Consider the following 27,166-nt stretch of genomic DNA (forward strand, 5'->3'; position numbering starts at 1 on the left):
GGATATGAAAAGACGGACAGGTTGTTCCATACAGCCTGTTCCAAACATTTATTATGCAGCGTTCCCTTTCACCGGCAGTCATGTAATCTTCTGGAAGGGGAAAACAAATTAAAAACTGCTAGGCCAATTCAGGGGAAAAGTTTAAATTGGGGAGCCCCTAAAACAATCATAATGTTGTGAAGAGATTGTGACCATATACTCAACATCCCACCCACGTTTGCGCAGTGATCTCGGCCACAACATAGGACGTGTCCAGCTTATTGAACTATTACAACGGATCCATATTCACTACACAAGCTGTTAACTTAATCTAAGTGGTGATAACTCTCTACGCAAAGAGATACTTCCTAACATTTAACCAAGCTCTATGTGTAAGTTGCTTGTATACACGGTCTGTTGTATTCCCTGAACTATCTCGTTCAACTAGTCATTCCAAGCGGTCACAGTCCAGTTCAATGCCTTCATCATTCTCCCAGCTTATTGTGATAACTAAGGTGTTTTAAACTGTATCTCTCTGGTGACCCTTCCTTGTACCTTTATCCTCCATATCAGCCACCTTCTGAAGGAACCTAAACTGGACAGAATGTTCTAGTTGAGGGGTAACCAGGCTCTTGTTCTTTCTGTTTTATGCTGTACTATTTTCACTATGTATCATAGTACTCTATTTTCTTTTTCATTATATTTTCCTTCTCATTAACTTCACCTTCAGAAACTCATATTCCTAGGTTCCTTTCCCACTCAGTAGACTTCAGTTCTGTATCAGGATTGGCATGCTCGGCATTAGACCTATCTGTGTGAATGACACTACATTTGTCTATATGAAATTAAACCTACTTGGTACCGCTCCCCCATTGTACCTCGATTGGATTGTAGTCTATTTTTCGTGTTGATTGTCTGAACACGAGCAGAATTTTTTGCTATTTGTGAACTTGGAGAGAGTTCATCTAGAACATTAATATAGATCATGAAGAGCAGCGGTTCTATCATAATCCCGAATAACCCATTGTGCAGCAATTAGCCAAAAAGTTTCTTAAAATTCAAATATACAATTGCCAACCTAATTAGCTCAAACAATTAAACTAAAGGGTGAGGCATGACTTTCTTTTCCAGAAGCCATCTTATGAGTCGATAATAATTCCTGCCCTGTTGAGCTACTTATACAGGTTACCTCTAATGATCTCTTCTAGCAACTTTCTAATAACTGAAGTTAAGCTAATGAGCCTATAATTTCCTGGTTCTGATTTGTCCTGTTTAAATATTGATGTTGCATTAGCTTCCCTCCAATCCCTATCTTGTGAGCTATTAAATAGATAAATATTTTTATTCTAGTTTGTTTTCTTTCTTCGAGGACCTCTGCCGATTGCTACCAACTCCTACAGAGAGTTACTTAATGTGGATCTGTAGATCCTTCTGCAACTTCTAATGGTGCAACTCAATATTTGACCACAGGAGATGTGATGAGGGAGTTACTGATAAGTCAGCAGATACGTTTTTCCAGTTATTGTTTGTAGTTTTGACTATAATCTGTATGGGGAAGAGATAACTCATTTATAATTATACAAATGAAGCCATATATTAACATGCTTGCTATATGTCAGTGAAAACTATATATTGCTGAAAAAAAGAGACATGCTATCAAAGCTTTTGCCTTGCACTCATCAGGATAGCTCACAAGAATTTTCCAACTGTAATGGGGGAACAATAGTTTATACTGCATGAGAAGAGAGTGCTGATTGGTTAGCAAGCGGACTCTGGTGGATGCATTGCCAGGGAGTATGGGCAGTTAACTCCCTGCTTTGATCAAATTCAAACCAGGCAGGTCGACTCTAGTCAAGGCATTGCACTCTCTTCTCATGTACTGTAAATTATTGTACCCCATTATGGTTGGAAAATTCTTGAGCTATCCTTATGAGTGCAAGACAAAGGCTTTGATAGCATGTCTTTTTTTTCAGCAATACTCAAGTTCTATACCACCAAACAACTATTTGATAACTATATAATTATCTGCATTTATTTTAATGCTGCAGCTGCTCAGTTCATTTACAAAAGAGATGATTACAACAGAAGGGCCTTTGCAGAGGAACCTCTGGAAGAAGGTGATGAATATGCGGAAGATAAAGTTGAGGAGCCTTCCCACAATAATCAGCCAATACTTAGTGGAGTTGACCAAGGTACACTAAATTGTTACACCATTAAGTGCAAGCACAATTTATATAATTAAAATATGACTCTCTCATTTCAATTACCAGATGCATATTGCAATTTTATTTTGCAAATCACTTTATCGCTTCGTATCTGTGCTCTTTCGTTCTTGATCCTTTTGCGGGACAGAATCATAGAATTGTTTCACATGTGTTTTGCCAAGTGAATAAATGAGAATGAATTGTAAGATACTAAATCAGAGCAGTAATAGCTATTTTGTGACTGACTCCTAGTTGGCACAGTTACTGTGTGCTAGGTGTGCTGATAATGCTCAGTAGAGAGTCCAGATTCTCATGGCAGCTTTGAATCTTATTTGAACTTCATTACGCTCTGTGTATTTTAGTGGTCTTGACTGGTCAAGGTGAGATTAGCGGTCGTGAGATAAATTTTCCTTAAACTGTTCAAAAGAAATTGGAATACTTCATTTAGCGAAAGAAACATTGTAAGGAAAACTTATAGAACATTTGTACAGTCAGGTGATACAAGTTATTTAGAAACGATTAGGCTGTCTAGCTTTTGCGGCCTGTTTTAGCCATTCTGTTAGATTCTGGCTGATCTGTACTTCAACTCCATTTACCCTAAAGCATGAAACATTTGTAGCTATCATCAGTTGTAGATCCCAACTCTATTCGCTCCATGAGTATCAAGCACCTGCTGAAGGCATTGGATAGCACAAAGGCTATGAGTCCTGACAACATCCCACTGTAGGACTGAAGAGTTGTGCTCCAGAACTAGCCACACCCTTAGCCAAGCTGTTCTAGTACAGCTACAACACAGGCATCTACCTGATAATGTGGAAAATTGCCCAGATATGTCCTGTCTACAAAAAGCAGGACAAATCCAACCCAACCAATAACCACCCTATCAATCTATTTGCAATCATCAGCAAAATGATGGAAGTTGTCATTGACAGTGCTATCAAGTGATTCTTACTCAACAACTGATGCTCATTTTGAGCCACCAGAGTCAGCTGGCTCCGTATTTTACAGCCTTGGTCCAAACATGGTCAAAGGAGCTGAATTCCAGAGGTTAGGTGAGGTCAAAGTTATTACCCTTTACATCAAGGCAGCATTTAATTGAATATGGCATCAAGAAGTTCTAGTAAAATTGAAGTCAAAGTGGATTGGTGGAAAACTCGCCATTGGCTGTAGTCATACCTAACGTAAAGGTTGTAGTTGTTATTGGCCAATCAGCTCAGCCACAGTACATCACTGCAGGAGTTCCTCAGAGTAGTGTCTTGAGGTCCAAACATCTTCAGCTGCTTCATCAATGACCTTCCCTCCATAGTAAGGTCAGAAGTGGGGGTGTTTGCTGATGGTTGCAGTGTTCAGTGTCATTCATGACTCATACTGAAGCAGTCTGTGCCCACATGCTGCAAGACTTGGGCAGCATTCAGGCTTGGGCTGATGCATGACAAGTTACATTCATGCCACACAAGTGCCAGGCAACGACCATCTCCAACAAGAGAGAATCTAACCACCTCCCTGACATTCAGCGGCATTACCATCACTGAACCCAATATCAACTGCCTCTGTTACTTCTCTCCCTTTCCTTATCGGGCCAAACTTCCTGTAACATTCTTCATATGTTGTATCTTTGCCTTGTAGCTCTCTTCTCTCCCCTCTCCAAGCTCATCTTGTCCATGAGACCCACTTCAAGTTCTCTTCACCCTACTCTCGCTAAGCTACTGACCACTCACCTTCCCTTTGTGGCTCCAACTTAACCGATATTGTGAATGGCTCTCTCTCTTCGTGTGCCTCCTTCAAATCTGCTGTCGTCATCCTCCTCAAAAACAAAACCAACCCTTGATCCGTCTGTCTGTCCTTGTAAATTGCTGTCACGTTTTCCATCTCACTTTCCTCTCCAAAGTCTCTGAATTTGTTGTTGTCTTCTGTATCCATACCTGTCTTTATCAGGACTCTTATGTTTGAATTTCTCCAATCCAGTTTCCATTACGCCACAGTACCAAAACAGCTCTTAAAGTCAAAAATGACATCCTTTGTGACTGTGATGAAAGTAAAATATCCATTCTCAGCTGCCTTGACTTTTCTTTAACCTTTGACATGGTTGGCCACACCATCCTCCTCTAATGCCTCCCTATAATAATCCACTTGGGTGTGATTGCAACGGCGTGGCTCTGTTCTCACCTAATTGTAGCCAGAAAATTTTTTTTTATTCATTCATGGGATGTGGGCTTCGCTGGCTGGGCCAGCATTTATTTCCCATCCCTAGTAGCCCCTGAGAAGGTGGTGTGAGCTGCCTTCTTGAACCGCTGCAGCCCATCAGGTGTAGGTACACCCACAGTGCTGTTAGGAAGGGAGTTGCAGGATTTTGACCCAGCGACAGCGAAGGAACAGCGATACATTTCCAAGTCAGGATGGTGTGTGTCTTGGAGGGAACTTCCAGGTGGAGGTGTTCCCATCTATCTGCTGCCCTTGCCCTTCTAGAAGGTAATGGTCATGGGTTTGGAAGGAACCTTGGTGAATTCCTGCAGTGCATCTTGTAGTTGGTGCACGCTGCTGTTACTGTGCGTCGGTGGTGAAGGGAGTGAATGTTTGTGGATGTGGTGCCAATCAAGCGGGCTGCTTTGTTCTGGACAGTGTCAAGCTTCTTGAGTGTTGTTGGAGCTGCATTCATCCAGGCAGGTGGGGAGCAATCCATCTCACTTCTGACTTGTGCCTTGTAGATGGTGGGCAGGCTTTGGGGAGTCAGGAGGTGAGTTACTCGTCACAAGATTCCTGGCCCCTGACCTGCTCTTGTAGCCGCAGTATTTATATGGCTAGTCCAGTTCAGTTTCTGATCATTGGTAACCCCCAGGATGTCCATAGTTGGGAATTTATTGATGGTAATGCCAGTGAACATCAAGAAGTGATGGTTAGATTCTCTCTTGTTGGAGATGGCCATTGCCTGGCACTTGTGTGGCACAAATGTTACTTGCCACTTGTTAGCCCAAGCCTGGATATTGTCCAGATCTTGTTACATTTGGACTTGGGCTGCTTCAGCATCTGAGGAGTCACGACTGGTGCTGAATATTGTGCAATCATCAGTGAACATCCCCACTTCTGACCTTATGATGGAAGGAAGGTAATTCATGAAACAGCTAAAGATGGTTGGGCTGAGCACACTACCCTGCAGTGATGCCCTGGAGCTGAAATGACTGACCTTCAACAACCACAACCAAGTTCCTTTGTGCTGGGTATGACCCCAACCATTGGAGAGCTTTCCCCACGATTCCCAATGACTCCAATTTTGCTAGGGCTCCTTGATGCCACACTTGGTCAAATGCTGCCTTGATGTCAAGGGCAGACACTCTTGCCTCACCTCAGGAGTTCAGCTCTTTTGTCCATGTTTGAACCAAGGCTGTAATGAGGTCAGGAGCTGAGTGGCCCCGGCAAAACCCAAACTGGGCGTCAGTGAACAGGTTATTGCTAAGCAAGTGCCACTTGATAGCACTATTGATGCCCCCTTCCATTACTTTACTGATGATGGAGAGTAGACTGATTGGGCGGTAATTGGCTGGGTTGGATTTGCCCTGCTTTTTGTGTACTGGACATACCTGTGCAATTTTCCATATAGCCCGGTAGATGCCAGTAGTTGTATTGGAACAGCTTGGCTAGGGATACGGCAATTCTGGAGCGCAAGTCTTCAGTAGTATTGCCGCAATATTGTCAGAGTCCATAACCTTTGCTGTATCCAGTGTTTTCAGCCACTTCTTGATATCATGTGGAGTGAATCGAGTTGGCTGAAGACTATCATCTGTGATGCTGGGGGCCTCTGGAAGAGGCCGAGATGGATCATCCACTTGGCACTTCTGGTTGAAGATTGTAGCAAATGCTTCAGCCTTATCGTTTGCACTGATGTGCTGGTCTCCTCCATCATTGAGGATGGGGATATTTGTGGAGCCTTCTCCTCCGGTGAGTTGTTGAATTGTCCACCACTAAACATGACTGGATGTGGCAGGACTGCAGAGACAACCTAATCAATTGATTGTGGGATCGTTTAGCTTTGTCTATCACTTGCTGCTTATGCTGTTTGGCATGCAAGTAGTCCTGTGTTATAGCTTCACCAGGTTGACATCTCATTTTTAGGTATTCCTGGTGCTGCTCCTAGCATTCCCTCCTGCGCTCTTCACTGAACCAGGGTTGATCCCCTGAGTTGATGGTAAGGGTAGAGTGGGAGATATGCCAGGCCATGAGGTTGCAGATTGTGTTTGAGTACAATTCTGCTGCTGCTGATGGCCCACAGCGCTTCATGGATGCCCAGCCTTGAGTTGCTAGATTTATTCGAAATCTATCCCATTTAGCACAGTGGTCGTGCCACATAACACGATGGAAGGTATCCTCAATGTGAAGACCTTACTTCGTCTCTACAAGGACTGTGCGGTGGTCACTCCTACTGATACTGTCATGGATAGAATGCATCTGCGGCAGGCAGATATGATCCTGTGAGGATGACTATGTCAGGCTGTTGCTTGACTAGTCTGTGAGACAGCTCTCCCAATTTTGGCACTAGCCCCCCCCCCCCCCCCCCCCCCACCACCACCACCACCAGATGTTAGTAAGGAAGACTGTCGGGTCGACAGGGCTGAGTTTGCTTTTGTCATTTCCGGTGCCTAGGTCATTGCTGGGTGGTATGCCTGGTCTCATTCCTTTTTTGAGACTTTGTAATGGTTTAATACAACTGAGTGGCTTGCTAGGCCACTTCAGAGGGCAGTTAAGAGTCAGTGACATTGCTGTGGGTCTGGAGTCATTTGTAGGCCAGACCAAGTAAGATTTCCTTCCCTAAAGGGCAGTAATGAATCCCTTTCAAAAGTCTCTCTTTCTGTTCCTGCACAATTATCTCTGGTGTCCCCAGGAACCCATGCTTGGCCCCATCCTTTTTCTCATCTGTATGCTGCCGCCAGTACCATCATCTGAGAAAACTCCAGTTTCCACTTGTGCTTTGACGATACCCAGTTCTATCTCACACCACCTTTTTCTTGCCCTCCACTGTCTCTAGATTATTCAGACTACTTGTCCAACATCCAGTACTGGATGAGCAGAAATTTCCTGCAATTAAATATTAAGAAGACTGAAAGCATTGTTTTCAACCCCAGTCACAAACTCTGCTCCCTAACCATTGACTCCTCCCTCTGCCTGGCAATTGCTGAAGCTGAACCAGACTGTTTGCAACCTTGGTGTCATACTTGACCCTGAGACAAGCTTCTAACCATACACCTGTATCATCACTAAGACTGCCTATTTCCACCTCCATAATATTTACACAGTCTGCCACTGCCTCAGTTCATGCTGCTGAAACCCTTTTCCATGCCTTTGCTGTCTCTGGGGACTTGGTTATTCTAATGAACTCCTGGTTGATCTCTGTGTTCCATCTTCCATAAACTTGAGGACATCCAAAACTCTGCTGCCCGTGTCCCGGTTTGGACTAAACCCCATTTACCCACCATCCCTGTACACGCTGACCTACATTGCCTTCCAGTTAAGCGGTGCCTCGATTTGAAAATTCTCGTCCTTATTTTCAGATCCCTTCATGGCCTTCCCAATTTCTGTAATCTCGTCCAACCTTCTTAGATATCTGCCTTCCTCTAATTTTAGCATCTTGAGCGTTCCTGATTTTAATTGCTCCACCATTGTTGGTGTGCATTCAGCTGCCTAGGTCCTAAGGTCTGGAATTCTTCCCATAAACCCGTCTACCTTTGCACCTTTAAGGCGCCCCTTAAACACTGCCTCTTTAACCAAACCTTTGATCATCTACCCTAATATATCCCTATGTGACTTGGTGTCATATTTTGTTTTAGAATACCCCTTTGATGCACCTTGGCACGTTTTATTATGTTAAAGGTGCTCTATAAATAAAAGTTTTTTTTGTTGTTCACCTATCCTGCATGTTCTTATGCTTGGGTTCAGAATAGTACTGGCTGAGACTCATGAACAAATTTTCAACTTATTGACTTGTATGGGAAAACTCCTTGCCAGAAACAAGGGAACAAATCAAATGAATTAGATAAAAAGACTCCTAAAATCACAACATCATAGAATTAGGTTGAGGTGATTTCTCCCATATGATTCTCCTAGCTGCATGAGCTAGAATTATTTCTCTAGTTAAGGAAAGCTAAAAATGATGCAGCAATGGCATTGATCTAATGGAGATGAGTGAAAGTTAATTTAGATGATTAATCTTCCTCACTGCATGAAGTGCCCAGTGTACACATGGAGTTTTTCAATGATGGAATTTTCCCTAATGGCTTTGTTAGGATTTTAACTTGACAAGTAGGAAGAGTTATTTTCAAGCGCTTTACGAGCTATAAGTACCAGTGCACAATTTAAGCCATCTGAAGAATTTGTTTTTAAACACTTTTTTGAAAATATATATTTAGAGAGAAGTTTTGAATTAGTGTTGCTTCACTCAAATAGTTATCCCCACATTAAAACAGAGATTTTGTTGCTATATGATTACGAGAAACCTACCTGAATATTCTTTTCCGTTAACAGCTCGTCTGTATTCCTGCCTTGACAAAATGCGAGAAGTCTTGGGGGAGTCCGTATCAGAAAAAGTGATGGTGGATGCTGTGCTGAATAGTCAGTACGATGCACAAAAAGCCCTGGATCTTGTGCTTTCCAAGGACTGCCAGCAAACCTCAAAAATAAAGACCCAGACTATAGCCCCTGCACGGAAACCCACAATAGGTATATGAATTTTCTGGGTTACTTTATGTTCTATGTGTTTTTCTTTAAGTGCCTCAGTGTCTTAAAATCAGCAATATATTGTTTGATAAAATTGTATGTTAATATTCTGTGATCAAAAATTAAGCTTGGCTAATTTGATAGGTAGTCATAGTTGATATTCTTTGTTGGATTTCACCATGCATATAAAGTTGTGGCTTAGCATGTTAATGCAGAATTTGAAAACCAACGTGGGTGTTTTAACCTGCCAGGTGGATGGGTGGGTGTGTCTTACTAACTTCTGCACTTAACTAGATCATGTTTGTGAGAATGTGGGACACTTTTTTGGGATAGTCAGGTCTGCTGCTAACATATGCTAAAAGTCAATTGACTGCATGTTTAAGCATGGATTCTGGTTTAATGACCAGCGCACAGATTTCCTGGAGCTCGCCAGATTGGGCAAGGTGAGAGTACAGCAGGGATTAATGGGACTGAGCAGTTGACAGGTTGGCAAGCCTTTAAATGCACAGATATGACAGCTGCTTCTTGACCTAGGTGAAAAGCTTTTGCTCGGAGGACTTGATTTACTGCTTTCTGAGTGATTTCCAAGTGGTCGTTTCTGCTAGCCAGGAGCTTTTTGACTTTGATCTGTAGTTCCCAGCTGTCAATCTTCTCAGCAGCATGGGAGCCACTTCTGCAGCTCTGAGCAGCAGTGGATTTTCCCTCAGCTCCACAGGACAGAGGGAATGGACACAGAGCTGCAGCTCGCAGGAGATGATACCCCGGTACATGGTATGTGGGTAGAAGAAGAACTTTCCGGACATGACTGAGCATTAATGCCTCAGAAGGCTTAGACTCTCTTGGGTCATTGCTAACATTTGCTGCCAAGTGGACCAGGTTACCAGTGATGGACAAAGTCATTACAGTCCTGAATTATGTCATCTCCAGCTCCTTCCATGGAATCTGCTGGTGAGATCTTTAGAATCTCATAACCTGTTTATGAGGAGTACATCTCCCAGGTGATGGATGCCATGTTTGCCAGGACGGCTACTTATGTCCACTTTGCTGCTGATGAGTCCAGTCAGAATGAGAGAGACCCCAGATTTGCTGATCTAACTGGATTCCCAAAAGTATAGAGGGTCATAGATTTGTACAAATGTGGCAATCAAGGCGTTCTCGGACCAGCCAGCAGTTGTCTTCAATCGGAAGGGATTCAACTCCATTAATGCTCAGTTTTTATGTAACCATAAGATGTAGGAGCAGAAGTAGGCCATTTGGCCCATTGAATCTGTTCCGCCATTCAATGAGATCGTGGCTGACTTGATAATCCTGAACTCCACTTACCTGCCTTTTCCCCATACCCCTTGATTCCCTTACTGGTTAAAAATCTGTTGATCTCAGCCTTGAATATACTTAAAGACCCAGCCACTACAGCCCTCTCCGGTAAAGAATTCCACAGATTGACTACCCTCTGAGAGAAGAAATTCCTTCTCATCTCTGTTTAAGTGGCCATTACTCTGAGGTTATGCCCTTTGGTCCTAGACTCTCCACAAGGGGAAACAACCTCTTAGCATCTACCCTGTCAAGCCCCGTAAAAATCATGTGTGTTTCAATAAGGTCGCCTCTCATTCTTCTAAACTCCAATAAGTACAGGCCCAACCTACTCAACCTCTCATCATAAGAAAATCCCTCCATCCCCGGGATCAACCTAGTGAGCCTTCTCTGGACTGCCTGCAATGCCAGTATACCTTTCCTTAGATAAGGGGACCAAAACTGTTCACAGTATTCAAAGTGTGGCCTAACTAGTGCCTTGTATAGTCTTAGCAAGACTTCCCTATTTTTATACTCCATTCCCTTTGAAATAAAGGTCAACATACCATTTGCCATACCTATTATCTGCTGAACTTGTATGTTAGCTTTTTGTGATTCATGCACGAGGACCCCCAAATCCCTCTGTGCTGCAGCTTTCTTCAACCTTTCTCCATTTAAGTAATATTCAGCTCCTCTATTCTTCCTGCCAAAGTGCATAACCTCCCATTTTCCCACATATTCCATCTGCCACGTTTTTGTCCATCACTTAACCTGTCCATATCCCACTGTAGACCGTTTGTGTCATCCATACCACTTGCCTTCCCACCTATTTTTGGGTCATCCGCAATCTTGGCGAAAGTACATTCAGTTTCCTCACCCAAGTCATTAATATATGTTGTAAATAAATGTGGCCCCAGGACTGATCCTTGTGGCACTCCACTAGTTAGAGGTTGCCATCCTGAAAATGCCCCCCCTCCCCCGTATCCCAACCCTCTGTCTTGTAGTAGTTAGCCAGCCCTCTATCCGTGCTAATATACTACCCCCAACACTATGTGCTCTTATCTTATTAAGTAACCTCATGTGTGGTACCTTATCGAACGCCTTTTGGAAATCCAAATATATTATATCTACTGGTTCCCCTTTATCCTGCTTGTTACCTCCTCAAAGAATTATAATAAATTTGTCAGGCATGATTTCCCCTTCATGAAGCCATGCTGACTCTGCTTGATTGTATTATGCATTTCTAAATGCCCTGCTATTACATCCTTTATAGTAGACTCTAACATTTTCCCAATGACAGATGTTAAGCTAACTGGCCTATAGTTACCTGTTTTTTGTCTCCCTTTTTGAATAAGGGTGTTACATTGGCAGTTTTCCAATCCTCTGGGACTTTTCCAGAATCCAAGGATTCTTGGAAGATTACAACCAGTGCATCCACTATCTCTGCAGCTACCTCCTTAAATATCCTAGGATTCAACCCATCAGGTCCAGATGACTTTTTGGCCTTTAGCCCCCCTTTTCCTCTAGTGGTAGCTCTTATATTTATTTCCTCCCCTCCCTTTTGCTCTTTGATTATTTAGTTTTTGGAATGCTATTAGTGTCTTCTACCGTGAAGACTAATGAAAAGTATTTATTCAAGTCCTCTGCCATTTCCTGGTTCCCCATTATTATTATTTCCCCAGCCTCATTCTCAAAGGGGCCTATATTGACTTTGGCCTCTTTTCCTTTTTATGTATTTAAAGAAGCTCTTACTGTCCATTTTTATATTACTTGCTAGCTTACCCTCTAACCACTGAAAGATTATTGTACAAGTCTGTGCAATATACTCAGGAAATTGCCATGATGTTGTCTTTGTGTCAGTCAAGTCTCCTATTAATATTTGTACTTTGAATCAGAATCAGTGGTTGGCGCTCTGGAGTCAAGGGCACCTATGAGGAGCCCTACCATGGTGCACAGGAAAGCTACAATACACACAACATGAACGCAGATCATCATTGAGCACGTTATTGGGATCACTATGCAGCACACAGAGGGCTAGAGCTGTAGGAGGAGAAAGGTGATAACACTGCATCTTCAGAGGTGGAGCCTGAAGTGGCCAGGGTACCAGGAGCCTCTCACTTAGCTGTCGGAGATGCAAGGAATGGACTTACTTGAGCTTCAACTGATAAGATGGTGCAGCTATCTGGCACACCAATGCTGAACTCACTGTGTGCACTACCAGCATAGTAGTGCCACAGTCAAAAATCCAAATCTCTCACTGACACCCCATTGCTTGTTTTCTACTCTTCTCATACCAGTTTCCTGAAGTCCATTTGACAGGCGACTGGTAACAGGGGGGAATGACTGGACAATGGAGTTTCGAAATAAAGTTTATGGTGCATAAATGTCGACAGTAGTACTGACAATTTAGTAAGTTTTTAAACACCAATAGTTCTGAAGACTTGTGCTCCAGAACTTGCCGAGTCCCTAGCCAAGTTGTTCCAGTGCAGCTACGACACTGGTATCTACTCAGCTATGTGGAAAATTGCCCAGGTATGTCCTGTACACAAAAAGCAACACATTCCAACCCGGCCAATTACCGCCCCATCAGCCTGCTCTCCATCATCAGTAAAGTAATGGAACGGGGCATCAACAGTGCTATCAAGCACCTGCTCACTGACGCCAGGGCCACTCAGATCCTGACCTCATTACAACCTTGGCTCAAACATGGACAAAAGAGCTGAACTCCTGAGGTGAGGTGAGAGTGCCCTTGACATCAAGGCAGCATTTGACCGAGTATGGCATCAATGAGCCCTAGCAAAACGGGAGTCAATGGGAATGGGAGAAAACTCTTCACTGGTTGGAGTCATACCTAGCACAAAGGAAGTTGGTTGTGGTTGTTGGAGGCCAGTCATCTCAGCTCCAGGACATCACTGCAGGAGTTCCTCAGGGCAGTGTCCTTGGCTCAACCATCTTCAGCTGCTTCATCAATTACCTTCCTTCCATCATAAGGTCAGAAGTGGAGATGTTCGCTGATGATTGCACAATGTTCATCATTCATGACTCCTCAGATGCTGAAGCAGCCCAAATCCAAATGCAGCAAGACCTGGACAATATCCAGGCTTGGGCTGACAAGTGGCAAGTATCGTTCGCGGCACACAAGTGCCAGGCAATGACCATCTCCAACAAGAGAGAATCTAGCCATCACACCCCTTGATGTCCAAGCCACTATCATCACTAAATCTCCCACTATCCACATCCCGGGGGGGTTACCATTGATCAGAAACTGAACAGGACTCGCCATATAAATACTGTGGCTACAAGAGCAAGTCGGAGGCTAGGAATCTTGCGACGAATAACTCACCTTTTCCCCAAAACCTGTCCACCATCTACAAAAAACAAGTTAGGAGTGTGATGGAATACTCCCCACTTGCCTGGATAAGTGCAACTCCCACAATACTCAAGAAGCTTGACAGCTTCCAGAACAAAGCAGCCCGCTTGATTGGCACCACATCCACAAACATTCACTCCCTACACCACCAACATGCAGTAGCAGCAGTGTGTGGTGTGCAGTAGCAGCAGTGTGTACCTTCTACAAGATGCGCTGCAGAATTCACCAAGACTCCGTGGTAGAGGAGGACCCTGGGACAGGCAGTCAGCAGCACCTAGAAGAGAGTGCGAGAGGAGGACCTTGGGACAGGCAGTTAGCAGCACCTAGAGGAGAATCTAGCATCTAGTCTATACTCAAGTAGAAGTAAGGGTAAAATAAAAACAAGGGTCCATATTCTATTTAGTTAAGATATGTCTGTGGAGCTCATATCCTGCGCTACATTGGAAATCCTCGACGCCCCTGGTGGTCTGGATGACCATGTGTGCAGGAGGTGCCTCTGACTGGAGCAACTTGAGCTCCAGGTTTTGGTGCATTCACAAGGTTCGTGGCTAGCACGTTTCAGGATGTGGTCACCTGCAGCTTAAGGAAGTGAAGGGAGAGAGGGAATGGGTGACCACCAGACAGAGAAAGGGGACCAGGCAGGTAGTGAGAGAATCCCTCAAGTGCATTTCACTTGCGAACCATTTTTCGGCCTTGGAAAATGGTGGGAGTGACAATTCCCCTGTGGAGGCCAACCAGAGCGAAGGCAAGGCACTGTGGGTGGTCCAGCTGCTCAGTGTAGGAGGAAGTAGTGTGGAAGGGCAATAGTGGTAGGGGATTCGTTATTGAGGGGAGTAGACAGGCGCTTCTGCAGCCGTAGACATGACTCCAGGATGGTATGTTGCCCCCCCGGGTGCAGGGTCAAGAATGTTAATGGAACGGCTGCAGGACATTCTGAAGGTGGAGGGTGAATAGCCAGAGGTCGTGGTCCATGTTGGGACCTTTGACAATGGAAGAAAGAGAAATGAGGCCCTGCAAGCTGACTATAGGGAATTAGGTAGGAAATTGAAAAGCAGGACTTCAAAGGTAGTAATCTCCGGAGTAGTGAGTATAAGAACAGAAGGATAAAGCAGATGAATGCATGACTGGAGAGATGGTTTAGGAGGGAGGGCTTTAGATTCCAGGGACCGCTTCAGGGGGAGGTGGGACCTGTACAAGTTGGACGGGGTTACATCTGAACAGGAACGGGATGAACATCCTCGCGGGGAGATTTGCCAATGCTGTTTGGGCGGATTTAAACTAAATTGGTAGGGGGGATGGGATCCTGAAAAGTAGCTGTGGGGAGAGAAACTGAGGTGGAATTAGAAGTTAAAATGCTAGTTAGTGAGTCCAGAAGGCAGAGGAAACATAGGCTAGATCAGAAAGAAGTGAGTTTAGCCAGGCTAAATGGAATATATTTTAATGCAAGGAGCCTGAGGAATAAGACAGATGAGTTGAGGGTACGTGGGAGTATGACATCATAGCTATGACCGAGACTTGGCTAAAAGAAGGGCAGGATTGGCAGCTCAACATTGCTGGTTATAGGATATTCAGACGAGATAGAGAGGGAGAAAGAAGAGGAGGGCAGAAGTAAAAAGCACAAAAGGGGCAAACACGCTGCTGTGTACTATAGGCCCCCAAACAGTCAGGGAGAGATAGAGGATCAAATATGTAATCAAATTTCAGACAATTGTGAGAATAATAGGGCAGTAATAGGGGATTTTAAGAACCCAAATATTAACTGGGATACGTTTAGTGTGCAAGGTAGGGAGGGAGCAAAATTCTTAAGTTGTAACCAGGAGAACTTTTTTAGCAAGTACGTAGAAAGCCCAACAACGGAGGGGGCAGTTCTGGACCTAATATTCGGAAATGAGCCTGGACAGGTGGAAGGCGTATCAGTACGGGAGCATTTTGGAGATAGTGACCTTAACTCGGTTAGATTTAGGATAGTTATGGAAAAGGATAAGGTTGGGCTGGGAATAAAAGTTCTAAACTGGAGCAAGGCTAATTTTACCAAGACGAGATGTGATTTGGCTCACGTGGACTAGGGGCAGCTACTTGTAGATAAAACTGTCAGAGCAGTGGGAGGCATTCAAGGAGGAAATAGCGAGAGTACAGGGCAAATATGTTCCGGTAAAGACAAAGAAGGGGGACCAAGCCTGGAGAACCCTGGATGTCAAGGGACATAAAGGTTAAGATTAAGGAAAAAAGAGAAGGTTATGGCAGATACCGAGGGCTCAGTACAGCAGAGTCCTTAGAGGAATATAAAAAGTGCAGAGGGGAACTTAAAAAGGAAATTAGGAAAGCTAAGAGAGTGCATGAGAAAGCATTGGTGGGTAGAATAAAGGAAAACCCAAAGGGATTTAAAAAATATATAAAGAGCAAGAGAATGGCTTGGGGAAGAGTAGGGCCAATTAGGGACCATAGAGGTAACCCCGGAAGATGCGGACGCGGTCCTCAATGAATGCTTTGCGACGGTCTTCACAATGGAAAAGGACGATGCAGATATAGACATCAGGGTGGACGACTGTGAAATATTAGAGGAAATGAACAGAGGGAGGAGGTACTAGCGGGTTTAGCGGTCTTAAAAGTGATAAATCTGCAGGCCTGGATGAAATGTATCCCAGGCTTTTGAGGGAGGGAAGGGAAGAGATATCAGAGGCCCTGGCAGTAATTTTCAAATTCTCTCTGGCCACAGGTGAGGTGCCAGAGGACTGCTGACATTGTCCCATTATTAAAAAAGGGAGGAAGGGATAGACCAGGAAATTATAGGCCAGTCAGTCTAACCTCGGTGGTGGGGAAGTTACTAGAAAGCATTCTGAGGGACAGAATATATCTGCACCTGGAGAGACACGGATTAATCAGGGATAGTCAGCATGGATTTGTTAAAGGAAGCTCGTGTTTGATAAATTTGATCAAATTTTTTGAGGAGTGTTGATGAGGGTAATGCATTTGATGTGATCTACATGGTCTTTAGCAATGCTTTTGATAAGGTCCCTCATGGCAGACTGGTCAAGAAAGTAAGAGCCCATGGGATCCAAGTGGCATGTTGGATCCAAAATTGGCTGAGAGGCAGGAAGCAGAGGGTGATGGTAGAGGGATGTTTCTGTGACTGGAAGCCTGTTTCCAGTGTGGTTTCGCAGGGCTCGGTGCTGGGGCCCTTGCTGTTTGTGGTGTACGTAAATGATTTGGACTTAAATGTGAGGGGTATGATCAAGAAGTTTGCGGAAAGCACGAGAATTGGTAGAGTAGTAAATAGTGAGGAGGATAGCCGTAAATTGCCGGAGGATACCAATGGACTGGTCCAGTGGACAGAGCAGTGGCAAATGGAATTCAACCTGGATAAGTGTGAGGTAATGCACTTGGAGAGGGTCAACAAGGCAAGGGATTACACTATGAATGGTAGGACCCTGGAAGGTACTGAAGATGGGTTGGACTTTGGTGTGCCTATCCATAGATCCCTGAAGGTAGCAGGGCAGGTAGATAAGTTGGTTAAGGCAAATAAGATACTTTCCTTTATTAGCCGAGGCATAGAATACAAGAGCAGGGAGGTTATGCTGGAACTCTATAAAACGCTTGTTAGGCCACAACTGGAGTACTGCGTGCAGTTCTGGCCACCACATTATAGGAAAGATGTGAATACATTGGAGAGGGTACAGAGGAGATTTACCAGGATGCTGCCTGGGCTGGAGGGTATGAGCTATGAGGAAAGATTGGGTTGGCTGGGATTGTTTTCCTTGGAGCAATGGAGGTTGAGAGGGAACTTGATGGAGGTGTATAAGATTATGAGGGGCATAGATAGGGATAGGAAGGCACTTTTTCCTTTAGTAGAGGGGTCAATAACCAGGGGGCATAGATTTAAGGTAAGAGGTAGAAGGGTAAGGGGGGAGTTGAGGAGAAATATTTTCACCCAGAGGGTGGTGGGAGTCTGGAACTCACTGCCTGAAAGGGTGGTTGAATCAGAAGCTCTCGGAACATTTAGGAAGTATTTAGATATTCACTTTCAGATATTCTAGATATTCAGCCCTCCAGGGCTATGGGCCAAGTGCTGGAAAATGGGATTAGTGTTGTCAGATCTTTGTTGACCGGCACGGACATGATGGGCTGAATGGCCTCCTGTGCTGTAGACATCTGAGTCCTTAGATAGCACCTCCCAAACCCACGATCACTACCGTCTGGAACGACAAGGACAGCAGACAGATGGGAACACCACCACCTAGAAGTTCACCTCCAAGTCACTCACCATCCTGACTTGGGAATATATCGCCGTTCCATCACTGTCGCTGGGTCAAAATCCTGGAACTCCTTTCCTAACAGCACTGTGAGTGTACCTACACCACAGGGACTGCAGCGCTTCAAAAAGGCAGCTCACCACCACCTTTTCACAGGCAACTAGGGATGGACAATAAATGCTGGCCTAGCCAACAAAGCCCACATTGCGTGAATGAATATTAAAAAAAAAACAAGATTTCCATTGTGAAACCACAAAGTCTTCCTTTTCCATTTATGCTGATGTGGTGCTACCCTTATGACTTCAGCTGAGCTAGAGGCAAGCTGCTTGTTCCCCTGCTCTTTTCTTTTATTGATTCACAGGATGTGGGCTTGCCCATCCCTTGTTGCCCTTGAGAAGGTGGTGGTGAGCTGCCCTCTTGAACCTCTGCAGTCCATGTCATGTAGTGACTTGGAGGGGAACTTACAGGTGGTGGTGTTCCCATCTATCTTCTGCACTTGTCCTTCTAGATGGTGGTGGTCATGGGTTTGGAAGGTGCTGCCTAAGGAGCCTTGGTGAATTTCTGTAGTGCATCTTGTAGATGGTACACGCTGCTGCTACTGTGCCTCATTGTTGGAGGGAGTAAATGTTTGTGGATGTGGTGCCAGTCAAGTGGCCTGCTTTGCCCTGGATGGTGCCAAGCTTCTTGAGTGTTGTTGGAGCTGCACTCATCCAGGCAAGTGGGGAGTATTCCATCACACTCCTGACTTGTGCCTTGTAGATGGTGGACAGGCTTTGGAAGTCAGGAGGTGAGTTACTCGTTACAGGATTCCTAGACTCTGACCTGCACAGTATTTATATGGCTAGTCCAGTTCAGTTTCTGCACTGATTGCTGAGATGCTGAGGGCCAGCATCCTGTGGAATTTGGAACCAGTGATGGGTACCACCGAAGATTGCTCGACCTGCATGTTCTGGGGCAGTCTCAGCCATTGGGACAGAAGGCAAAATATGGGGCTCAGACTCGAGATGGAGGGTAGGTGGGGAACTGCTTTGACCACAGTCTGCAATTCCATGTACCCTTTCACCATCTTCCCCTTCATGGCCTACCTGCACTTCACTGTTAGCCAAGATCTGGATCCTACTGTGCTACACTTCACTGAATGGCCAAGACAAGGCTTTCTTCCAACCTGTTTAAGCTGACGGACTAAGTTGATCAGGGCCAGCATGCACTTCCTTGACTGCTGCGTCTGATGTTCCATGTAGCTGTATACTCTTGCTGCAGAGGTGGGCATCCACGCAAAGGCCTAAGGTATCATTGAATTCATGGTGGCGAGGGAGTTCTTTCTGGACTACCATTCTCTAATATTGCACGGTTTCTCTAGAAGTGTTGAAAGATCTCAGACGTTTCTGTTGATGCTCCAGAATAGTCCTCTTTGATTCCTGAGGCTTGCCATCTCCGTTCAGCTGAGCAGAGCTTGGAGGGCCCTGCACTCTCCAACAGGACTCTATACTACTTTCTCTGTCTCCAGCATTTGTTTCTGCTTACTTGTGATGTGTGGCTCACCACATGACAATTCAACGACCTGTGTGGGTCTTGCTGAAATGTGTGTATCTGAGCTGGTGGAATGCATGTGAGTAATGTGACATGCTCCCTCAGTGTGTCTTACTCCTGTGAGGAGTCTTTGTCATCCTCTGCCACCAGCTCCTGAATGACACCTGTAGGACCTGTGGGTGATGAAACATATGAATTAAAACTGACAAACGTTGAAAGGGTTCAAAGTCGACAGTATGCAGATCAACGTATTTCAGTGACTGCTGACATAAGGTCACTTGAATGAGTATTGTGTGCTTGTGGCTGTGATAGTCTAATTCTGTCAGCAGTAAGGTGTGAAACCCTCATCTGTCCATCACCACTGGCCATGTATGCCAAGGCTAGGCTTGTCACCAGTGCATTTGCCACCCTCATGACTAGGAGGCCGCCCCTCACTGCCTGCCTGCAGCAAGAAGAGAAAGAAGGTTGTTTTATGAATATGAGAAGTGGAATGTGTTGTGAGGATGAAATGACAATATTTGTGGAGGGTGATGGTGGCGATAAGATGAGAGTGAGTGATGGCCGGTCAGATGGGGATGTGAAAAGATCCCTCAGCAAAAACGAATGGGTGGAGCTGCATGGTCTGTCAGTCTTTCAAGTGCTATGTAAGAGAAGGCTGGGGAAACCAGTGTGTGGTTGACACTTGAAAGTGGGATGTCACTCATTTCCTGTCCTGATGAGGTCATTGAAACTCTTGCTGTATGTGAGAGACCACATTCCAGCCACGCCTGCTTGGTTTCTGAGGTGGGCTTCTTCCTCTGGCTGCTGGGAATAAAATGTCTCTGTGAACCCTTTATAGCCTGCAGCATTATGTCCAGGTCAGCTTTCACCTGTTGGTAGCCTCTCACTTGCCAGGTGTAGCATAGTTCCAATCTGTATTTTGCAGGGCCAGATACTGAAACTTTAAGTCAGGTGTGGCTTGTGATCATACCCGCCTGCTCCAAATGGCCAGAGAAATATGAAGTTGAAGGTCAGCAGTGGCTCAGTTAAGAAGCCACTGAAAACCCTGCTCTATGAACTTGAAGGTTCCAGACTCCACCTCCCCTACCCCACACTGCATGCAGGTCCCACCATTTAAATTCAGCCCCAAGTCTTAGCAGCGTTTTGTAGCATGGTTTTTATGGTATCTTACTCAGTCAGAACATTCTTGTAATGAGCACTCACCCAGGTGCTGCTTTGCTACCTGAGTTCATACCTTTAGTCACAAAGGCTTTTATCATGGGAAATGAGGGTGGTTTGCAATATTGTAAGGCTGGAATGTGTTGGGGTTAGCTGGTGAGAAGAGATGGTATTGTTGAGCCAATTGTACTTGTCTGATAACATTTTCAGTATTTTAACTTCCTTGCCTTTCTACCATTTAACTTTACTAGTTTTGAATTGTACTATGTTTAATACTCAGCACATTATGGATGACCTATCTGTTTAATTGAAAAAGCCCATTTAAGCTGCCCATTGGATATGAGTGTTTTTCAATTTTGATGTGAGAAAACCAGCATCATAAGGGTTTCTTTCATTATGAAATGAGTGTAGTAAATTAATTTAGGTAATAGACAAATAAAAGTCTTAGGATTTGAACAGTGAATATATTTTTGTGCCTTGGTTTTTGAGATAAGAAATGAATCTTAATTGCCAGAAATCTTAGGAGTGAAAGAAAAATAGGAAGTAAACAATGTAACTTCTATATTGGCAATATAGGATATGTAAAAAAAATCAGAAAGAAGAAAAGCCCTTTATCCCAACCAGTTTGCTACATTTTGGCTGATGTCAATCTTGTCTACCTACCACCTCATCATACATACTCTTCCTTTGCCTCTTGTCTGAGTAGCACATTGATTTGGGCATTTCAACCAATTTACACTAATTGCTTCAATGACCATTAGTTTATGCCATGAACTCTCTCCTCTATCCCCACCCCGATTCCGATCCCCCCTTTTCCAATAATTTATATTTTTTAAATACAATTTTCTTTTCCCACCTATTTCCATTACTTTTAAATGTATTTCCATCCATTGTTTCATCTCCACTTTTTAGCCTATTTCGATCCCTCTCCCCCACCCCACCCCTACTAGGGCTATCTGTTACTTGTTCGTCCTGCATTCTACCCTTAATGTCACCATTAGCACATTCCTAAGATAATATCACCTTCGTCAACACCCTTTTGTCCTTTTGTCCATGACATCTTTGGCAATCTCTTCTTTGCCTCCACCTATCACAGGCCCTCTATCCAGCTCTACCTGTCCCCCTCAACCAGCTTATATTTCACCTCATTTCTACATTCCCTCATTTCTGATGAAGAGTCATACGGACTCGAAACGTTAACTGTATTCCTCTCCGCAGATGCTGTCAGACCTGCTGAGTTTTTCCAGCTATTTTTATATTAGTTTATGCATATTTTTAAATTATTATTTTGTGTAGGGATAACATAAGAACATAAGAAGTAGGAGCAGGAGTAGGCTATTCAGCCCTTCGAGCGTGCTCCGCCATTCAGCAAGACCATGGCTGACCTGAACATGGCCTCAACTCCACTTACCATAACCCTTGACTCCCTTGTAGATCAAAAATCTGTCCAACTCAGCCTTGGGTATATTCAGTGATCCAACCTCACCTACTGTCTTGGGCAGAGAATTCCAACAGTAATAATAAGAAATTCCTCCTCATCTCCATCTTATTCTGAAACTATGACCCCGAGTTCTAGATTCCCTCACAAGGGGAAACATCCTCTCAGCATCTACACTGTCAGGACCCCTTAGAATCTTGTATGTTTCAATAAAAGCACTTCTTAATCTTCTAAACTCCAATAAGCATAGATCCAAACTGCTTAATTTTTCCTCATAAGGCAACCATTTCATCCCAGGGCTCAACCTAGCAAACCGTCTCTGAACTGCCTCCAATGCCAGCACATCCCTCCTGAAATAAGAAGACTAAAGCTGTATGCAGTACTATAGGTGTGGTCTCACCAATGCCCTGGATATTTGTAGCATGATTTCCCTACTATTATACTTCATCCCCCTTACAATTTAGGGACATTTCATTTATCTTAATTACTTGCTTTACTTCACCGAATCACAGTGCAGAAGAGGCTCTTCGGCCCATCGAGTATGCACCGACACGTGAGAAACACCTGACCTACCTACCTAACCCCATTTACCAACACTTGGCCCATAGCCTTGAATGTTATGGCATGCCAAGTGCTCATCCAGGTACTTTTAAAAGGATATGAGGCAACTCGCCTCCGTCATCCTCCCAGGCAGTGCATTCCAGACCGTCACCACCCTCTGGGTAAAAAAGTTTTCCCTCATATCCCCCTAAACCTCCTGCCCCTCACCTTGAACTTATGCCCCCTTGTGACTGACCCTTCAACTAAAGGAAGCAGCTGCTCCCTATCCACCCTGTCCATGCCCCTCATAATCTTGTACACCTCGATCAGGTCGCCCCTCAGCCTTCTCTGCTCCAACGAAAATAACCCTAGTCTATCCAACCTCTCTTCATAACTTAAATGTTTCATCCCAGGCAACATTCTGGTGAATCCCCTCTGTACCCCCTCGGGCGCAATCACATCCTTCCTATAATGTGGCGACCAGAACTGCACACAGTACTCCAGCTGTGGCCTCACCAAGGTTTTATACAACTCCAACATGACCTCCCTACTTTTGTAATCTATGCCTCGATTGATATGCCTTTTTCACCACCCCACTAACATGCCCCTCTGCCCTCAGAGATCTATGGACACACACGCCAAGGTCCTTTTGTTCCTCAGAACTTCCTAATGTCATGCCGTTCATTGAATACTTCCTTGCCAAATTACTCCTTCCAAAGTGTATCACCTCTCACTTTTCAGGGTTAAATTCCATCTGCCACTTATCTGCCCATTTGACCATCCTGTCTATATCTTCCTGTAGCCCAAGACACTCAACCTCGCTGTTAACCACCTGGCCAATCTTTGTGTCACCCGCAATTTTACTAATCCTACCCCCAACATAGTCATATATGTCGTTTATATAAATTACAAATAATAGGGGACCGAGCACAGATCCCTGTGGTATGCCACTGGCTTCCAGTCACTAAAGCACCCTTCTGACATCACCCTCTGCCTCCTACAACTAAGCCAATTTTGAATCCACCTTATCAAATTACCCTGTATCCCATGAGCCTTTGCCTTCTTTGTAAGTCTCCCAAGCGGGACCTTGTCAAAGGCTTTGCTGAAATCCATATAAACTACATCAACTGCACTACCCTCATCTACACACCTGGTCACCTCCTCAAAAAATTCAGTCAAATTTGTTAGTCATGACCTCTCTCTGACAAAGCCATGCTGACTATCCCTGATCAAACCTTGCCTCTCCAAGTAGAGATAGATACTCTCCTTCAGAAATTTCTCCAGTAGTTTCCCTACCACTGACCTGAGACTCACTGGCTTGTAGTTCCCTGTCTTATCTCTACAACCCTTCTTAAATAGTGGAACTTGCATGCTTACTTTTTGTGAATCACGTATGAGGGCATTCAGATCCTTCTGTACCACAGCATTCTATATTGTCTCACCATTTAAGTAATCTTCTGTTCTTATTTTCCTCCTCCTAAAGTAGACAACCTACATTATAACCCACCTGCCAAATTTTTTGCTCATTCAGTTGGCTGCCTATATCCCTTTGCAGACTTTTGTGTCCAGCTCAAAACTGGCTTTCCTACTTAGCTTTGTAACATCAGTAAATTTGTCTACAATACACTTGGCCCCTTCATCCAAGTCATCAATATAGATTGTAAGTAGCTGAGGCCCCAGCACTGTTCCCTTTGGCACCCACGAGTTACAATTTGCTGACTCTGACTGTTAGTTAGCCAACCTTCTATCCATGCTAATATCTTGCCCCAACACCATGAGCAACCTTGTGTAGCAACCTTTTATGCCACACCTCATTAAATATCTATTGCAATTCCAAATACACAGTGCCTATTGGTTTTCCTTTATCTACTTTGCTTCTAACATCCTCAAAGAACTCTAATAAATTTGTCTATTTCACTTTCATAAATCTATTTGACTCTGCTTGATTGTGTTGTGATTTTCTAGATGTCCTGCTACAACTTCCTTAATAATGGATTCCAGCATTTTCCCGATGAAAGCTTTTGCAGCTGAGGGCCAAAACGCGGAACAACTGCATATGATTTTTAGTCACGTAGAATCATTATTTAAAAATAATTTATTCCACAATTACTTGGTTTCCAAGAATATGCCCATGAATTGAACAAATATCTGCTTACATTTTCACAACTTGTAAGACCTTGGTTCTATATTTGCAATGAAACAGATTATTGCACAATTTTTTATTTGTTCTTGGGATGTGGATGTTGTTGGCCCATCCTGAATAATTAAGTGACTTGCTAGGCCATTTCAGAGGACAGTTAAAAGTCAACCATTTTGCTGTGGATCTGGAGTCATGTACAGGCCAAGCCAGGTAAGGAAGGTTTCCTTTCCTATAGGACATTAATGAAGCAGATAAATTTTTGCGACAGTCTGTCATTTCATGGCCACTGTAACTTAATAATGTGTAAAATAAATTGCCCAGTTATTTGTTGCCTAACATTATGCATCAATTTTTCAATGGGTGATCTGGTTTCTGTACGTTTTGCCAAATTTTTCATTAGTTGTGTCAGTTTTGCCATAGGACATCAGTAGTCTTAAAATTAGGACTTCTGAAGGCTAATATATGAAAATACTTGACCACACGCAAGTGTACTGCCAAACAATGACAGCTGTGACACTGTAGAACTCCAAACCCCTCTGGAAACTATGTAAAGAATGCCACCACACCTATGCTGTCAAACCATGCTCTTTGGAGCTCTTTCAGTTCTATTTGAATTTCTGGTGGTATACACTCAACATTGACAGTAATTCATTTCTGAACACTTCCAGTTATAAAAATTTGTTACAGAAGTTTTGAGAAACTCACAAGTTGCATTCATTATTCTTGAACCATGATGACGATAGCCATACAGAACGTGGCTGCTCATTTTGAATTGAAGTTCAAGAGAGAAAGTGATTTCATGCCATGAGCTCAAATTTAGTTTCAAATGCAAGTACATAGTTGAGCAACTGTTGGCCTCTTTTGTGAATATTCAGCTGGGGTTCAATGGAAATTCAAAATCAATTAACTGTGCCTCACCTGAGTTGCGTGAATGTCTAATCCTCATTTAAGAGGTGTATTTCATTGTGATTCAAAGAAAGGTTAATGTTTTGTGCCATAGCTCCACTAATGTACATATTATTGTGTTACAGCAAGCCCTTGTCAGTTTTTATGTAGCAAGCAATTATTACAACATCTTGCCCCATGTTAAAAGGTGAATGCAGCACATCACCTTAAAAGTAAAAGCGAAATGCCCACATCTCAGCTTTTTAATGTTGCAAAGAAATTTATGATTGAAAAGAGACACGTGTTGCTGAAGCTTTCCTTCTTGCATTTTTCAGGACAAATGCAAGAATGCCAAATTTCAAATGATCACAGCAATTTATACTACAGGATTCGTGCTGATTAGTTGGCATGTCAGCTCTGGCTGAGGCTGTGCCATGGAGAAAGAAAGGGAGATCAGAGCTCATGGGTAATTCAAAAAAGGCGCAAGGCTTGAACATAAATCTTTTGTTTGCAGAGAACGGGCCCCTGCATATGTCGCTTATAGCAGGCGCACACAGGATTGTTCAAGTGCTGCCTAATAGCGGAATCACATCTAACTGACATTTTGTTTTGGCTATATCGGAAGATAATGGGAGCATCAAAACATTGTGTGGAAATCTGGGCAAAAGAGCGATTTCTTTTCTTAACATTATTAAAAACTGAATACTTGAAGCCTTAAATTAGCCATAAAATATTCAGTAAAGATAGAGCTACTACCCTGAGGAGTAGACAGAAGAGAGCAACCAGAATGATTGAGGGGATAGAGATTCTAGAATAAAAGGAACAAGAAATATGTAAAATTGTGCATGTTCTCACTGGAAAATAGCAAGTTGAAAGGTGATATGTTTGCTGTTTTTAGAAGGGAATGGGTAATGTTATGACATGACAAGCTGTTCCATGTTGTGCAGAGCAGTAGAAGCAGAGGACATGCCCTATGCTTGAAAGAGGTAAATTCAAAACTTAGCTGCAGAAACAATATTTCAGTGAGCAGGTGGGTCAATCTATTGAACAGGCTCACGAAGGAGATGGTGGAAACAGTATTTTTTAACTCAGATACAAATTACTGTACATGGAATAAGGGAACTTTTGGACCTTTGGTTCCCAAACTTTCTTCGACAGGGCTTTCTCATGTCAGTTGGAGTATGTTGTAGACTAATTGATAAATTATGATTAGTGACCAATGTTTGTGTCAATTAACTACCTGTACTAGGGTGGTGAAAGGGAAACTGCATGAAACTTGCTCTTGTTTTTAATCGAGCAATTCCTAATCTAGCAATTCAATTCTTATGAAATTTAATGGAACCTTGTTTTATTTTATTCCCATTTATTTTTTTCCCTACGCCTCCTTTACACCCATTCTGTCTACTAATCTCTCTTCTACCTATTTTAAACATTTTGATAGTGATTTCTGTCCTTTGAATGTGAAGTATGCTGATTAATTGGCTTAAATTTAACATTCACTAAAAAGCAATTTAAAAATTGTTTATTATTTCTCAAAACTTTCCTTGAGGTACTTGAATTTCCTTGCCATATCCACTGAGCACTCTAAAAATAACATTTAAACATGCAAGAAATCATTAGCTGTGAAAAGAATTTACAAACCTCAAGTATTTTCCAATGCTTCCATCTACTTCCTTTATA

The 27,166-nt window shown here is 43.5% G+C and overlaps 1 protein-coding gene across 4 annotated transcripts in view; it reads left to right on the top strand.

Moving 5' to 3' along the window:
- Positions 1 to 27,166, top strand: part of hbs1l (HBS1-like translational GTPase) — a 171,197-nt gene that overhangs the window by 15,205 nt on the left and 128,826 nt on the right. For all 4 annotated transcript variants that reach the window (XM_078542377.1, XM_078542379.1, XM_078542378.1 and 1 more), the window contains 2 exons: positions 2,028 to 2,171; positions 8,694 to 8,888. In XM_078542377.1, coding sequence (XP_078398503.1) covers positions 2,028 to 2,171; positions 8,694 to 8,888 — 339 coding nt within the window. The remainder of the gene's footprint in view (positions 1 to 2,027; positions 2,172 to 8,693; positions 8,889 to 27,166) is intronic.

The sequence above is a fragment of the Cetorhinus maximus genome, chromosome 5 (genome assembly GCF_964194155.1).
Source record: "Cetorhinus maximus chromosome 5, sCetMax3.hap1.1, whole genome shotgun sequence".
Lineage (NCBI taxonomy): Eukaryota > Metazoa > Chordata > Chondrichthyes > Lamniformes > Cetorhinidae > Cetorhinus > Cetorhinus maximus.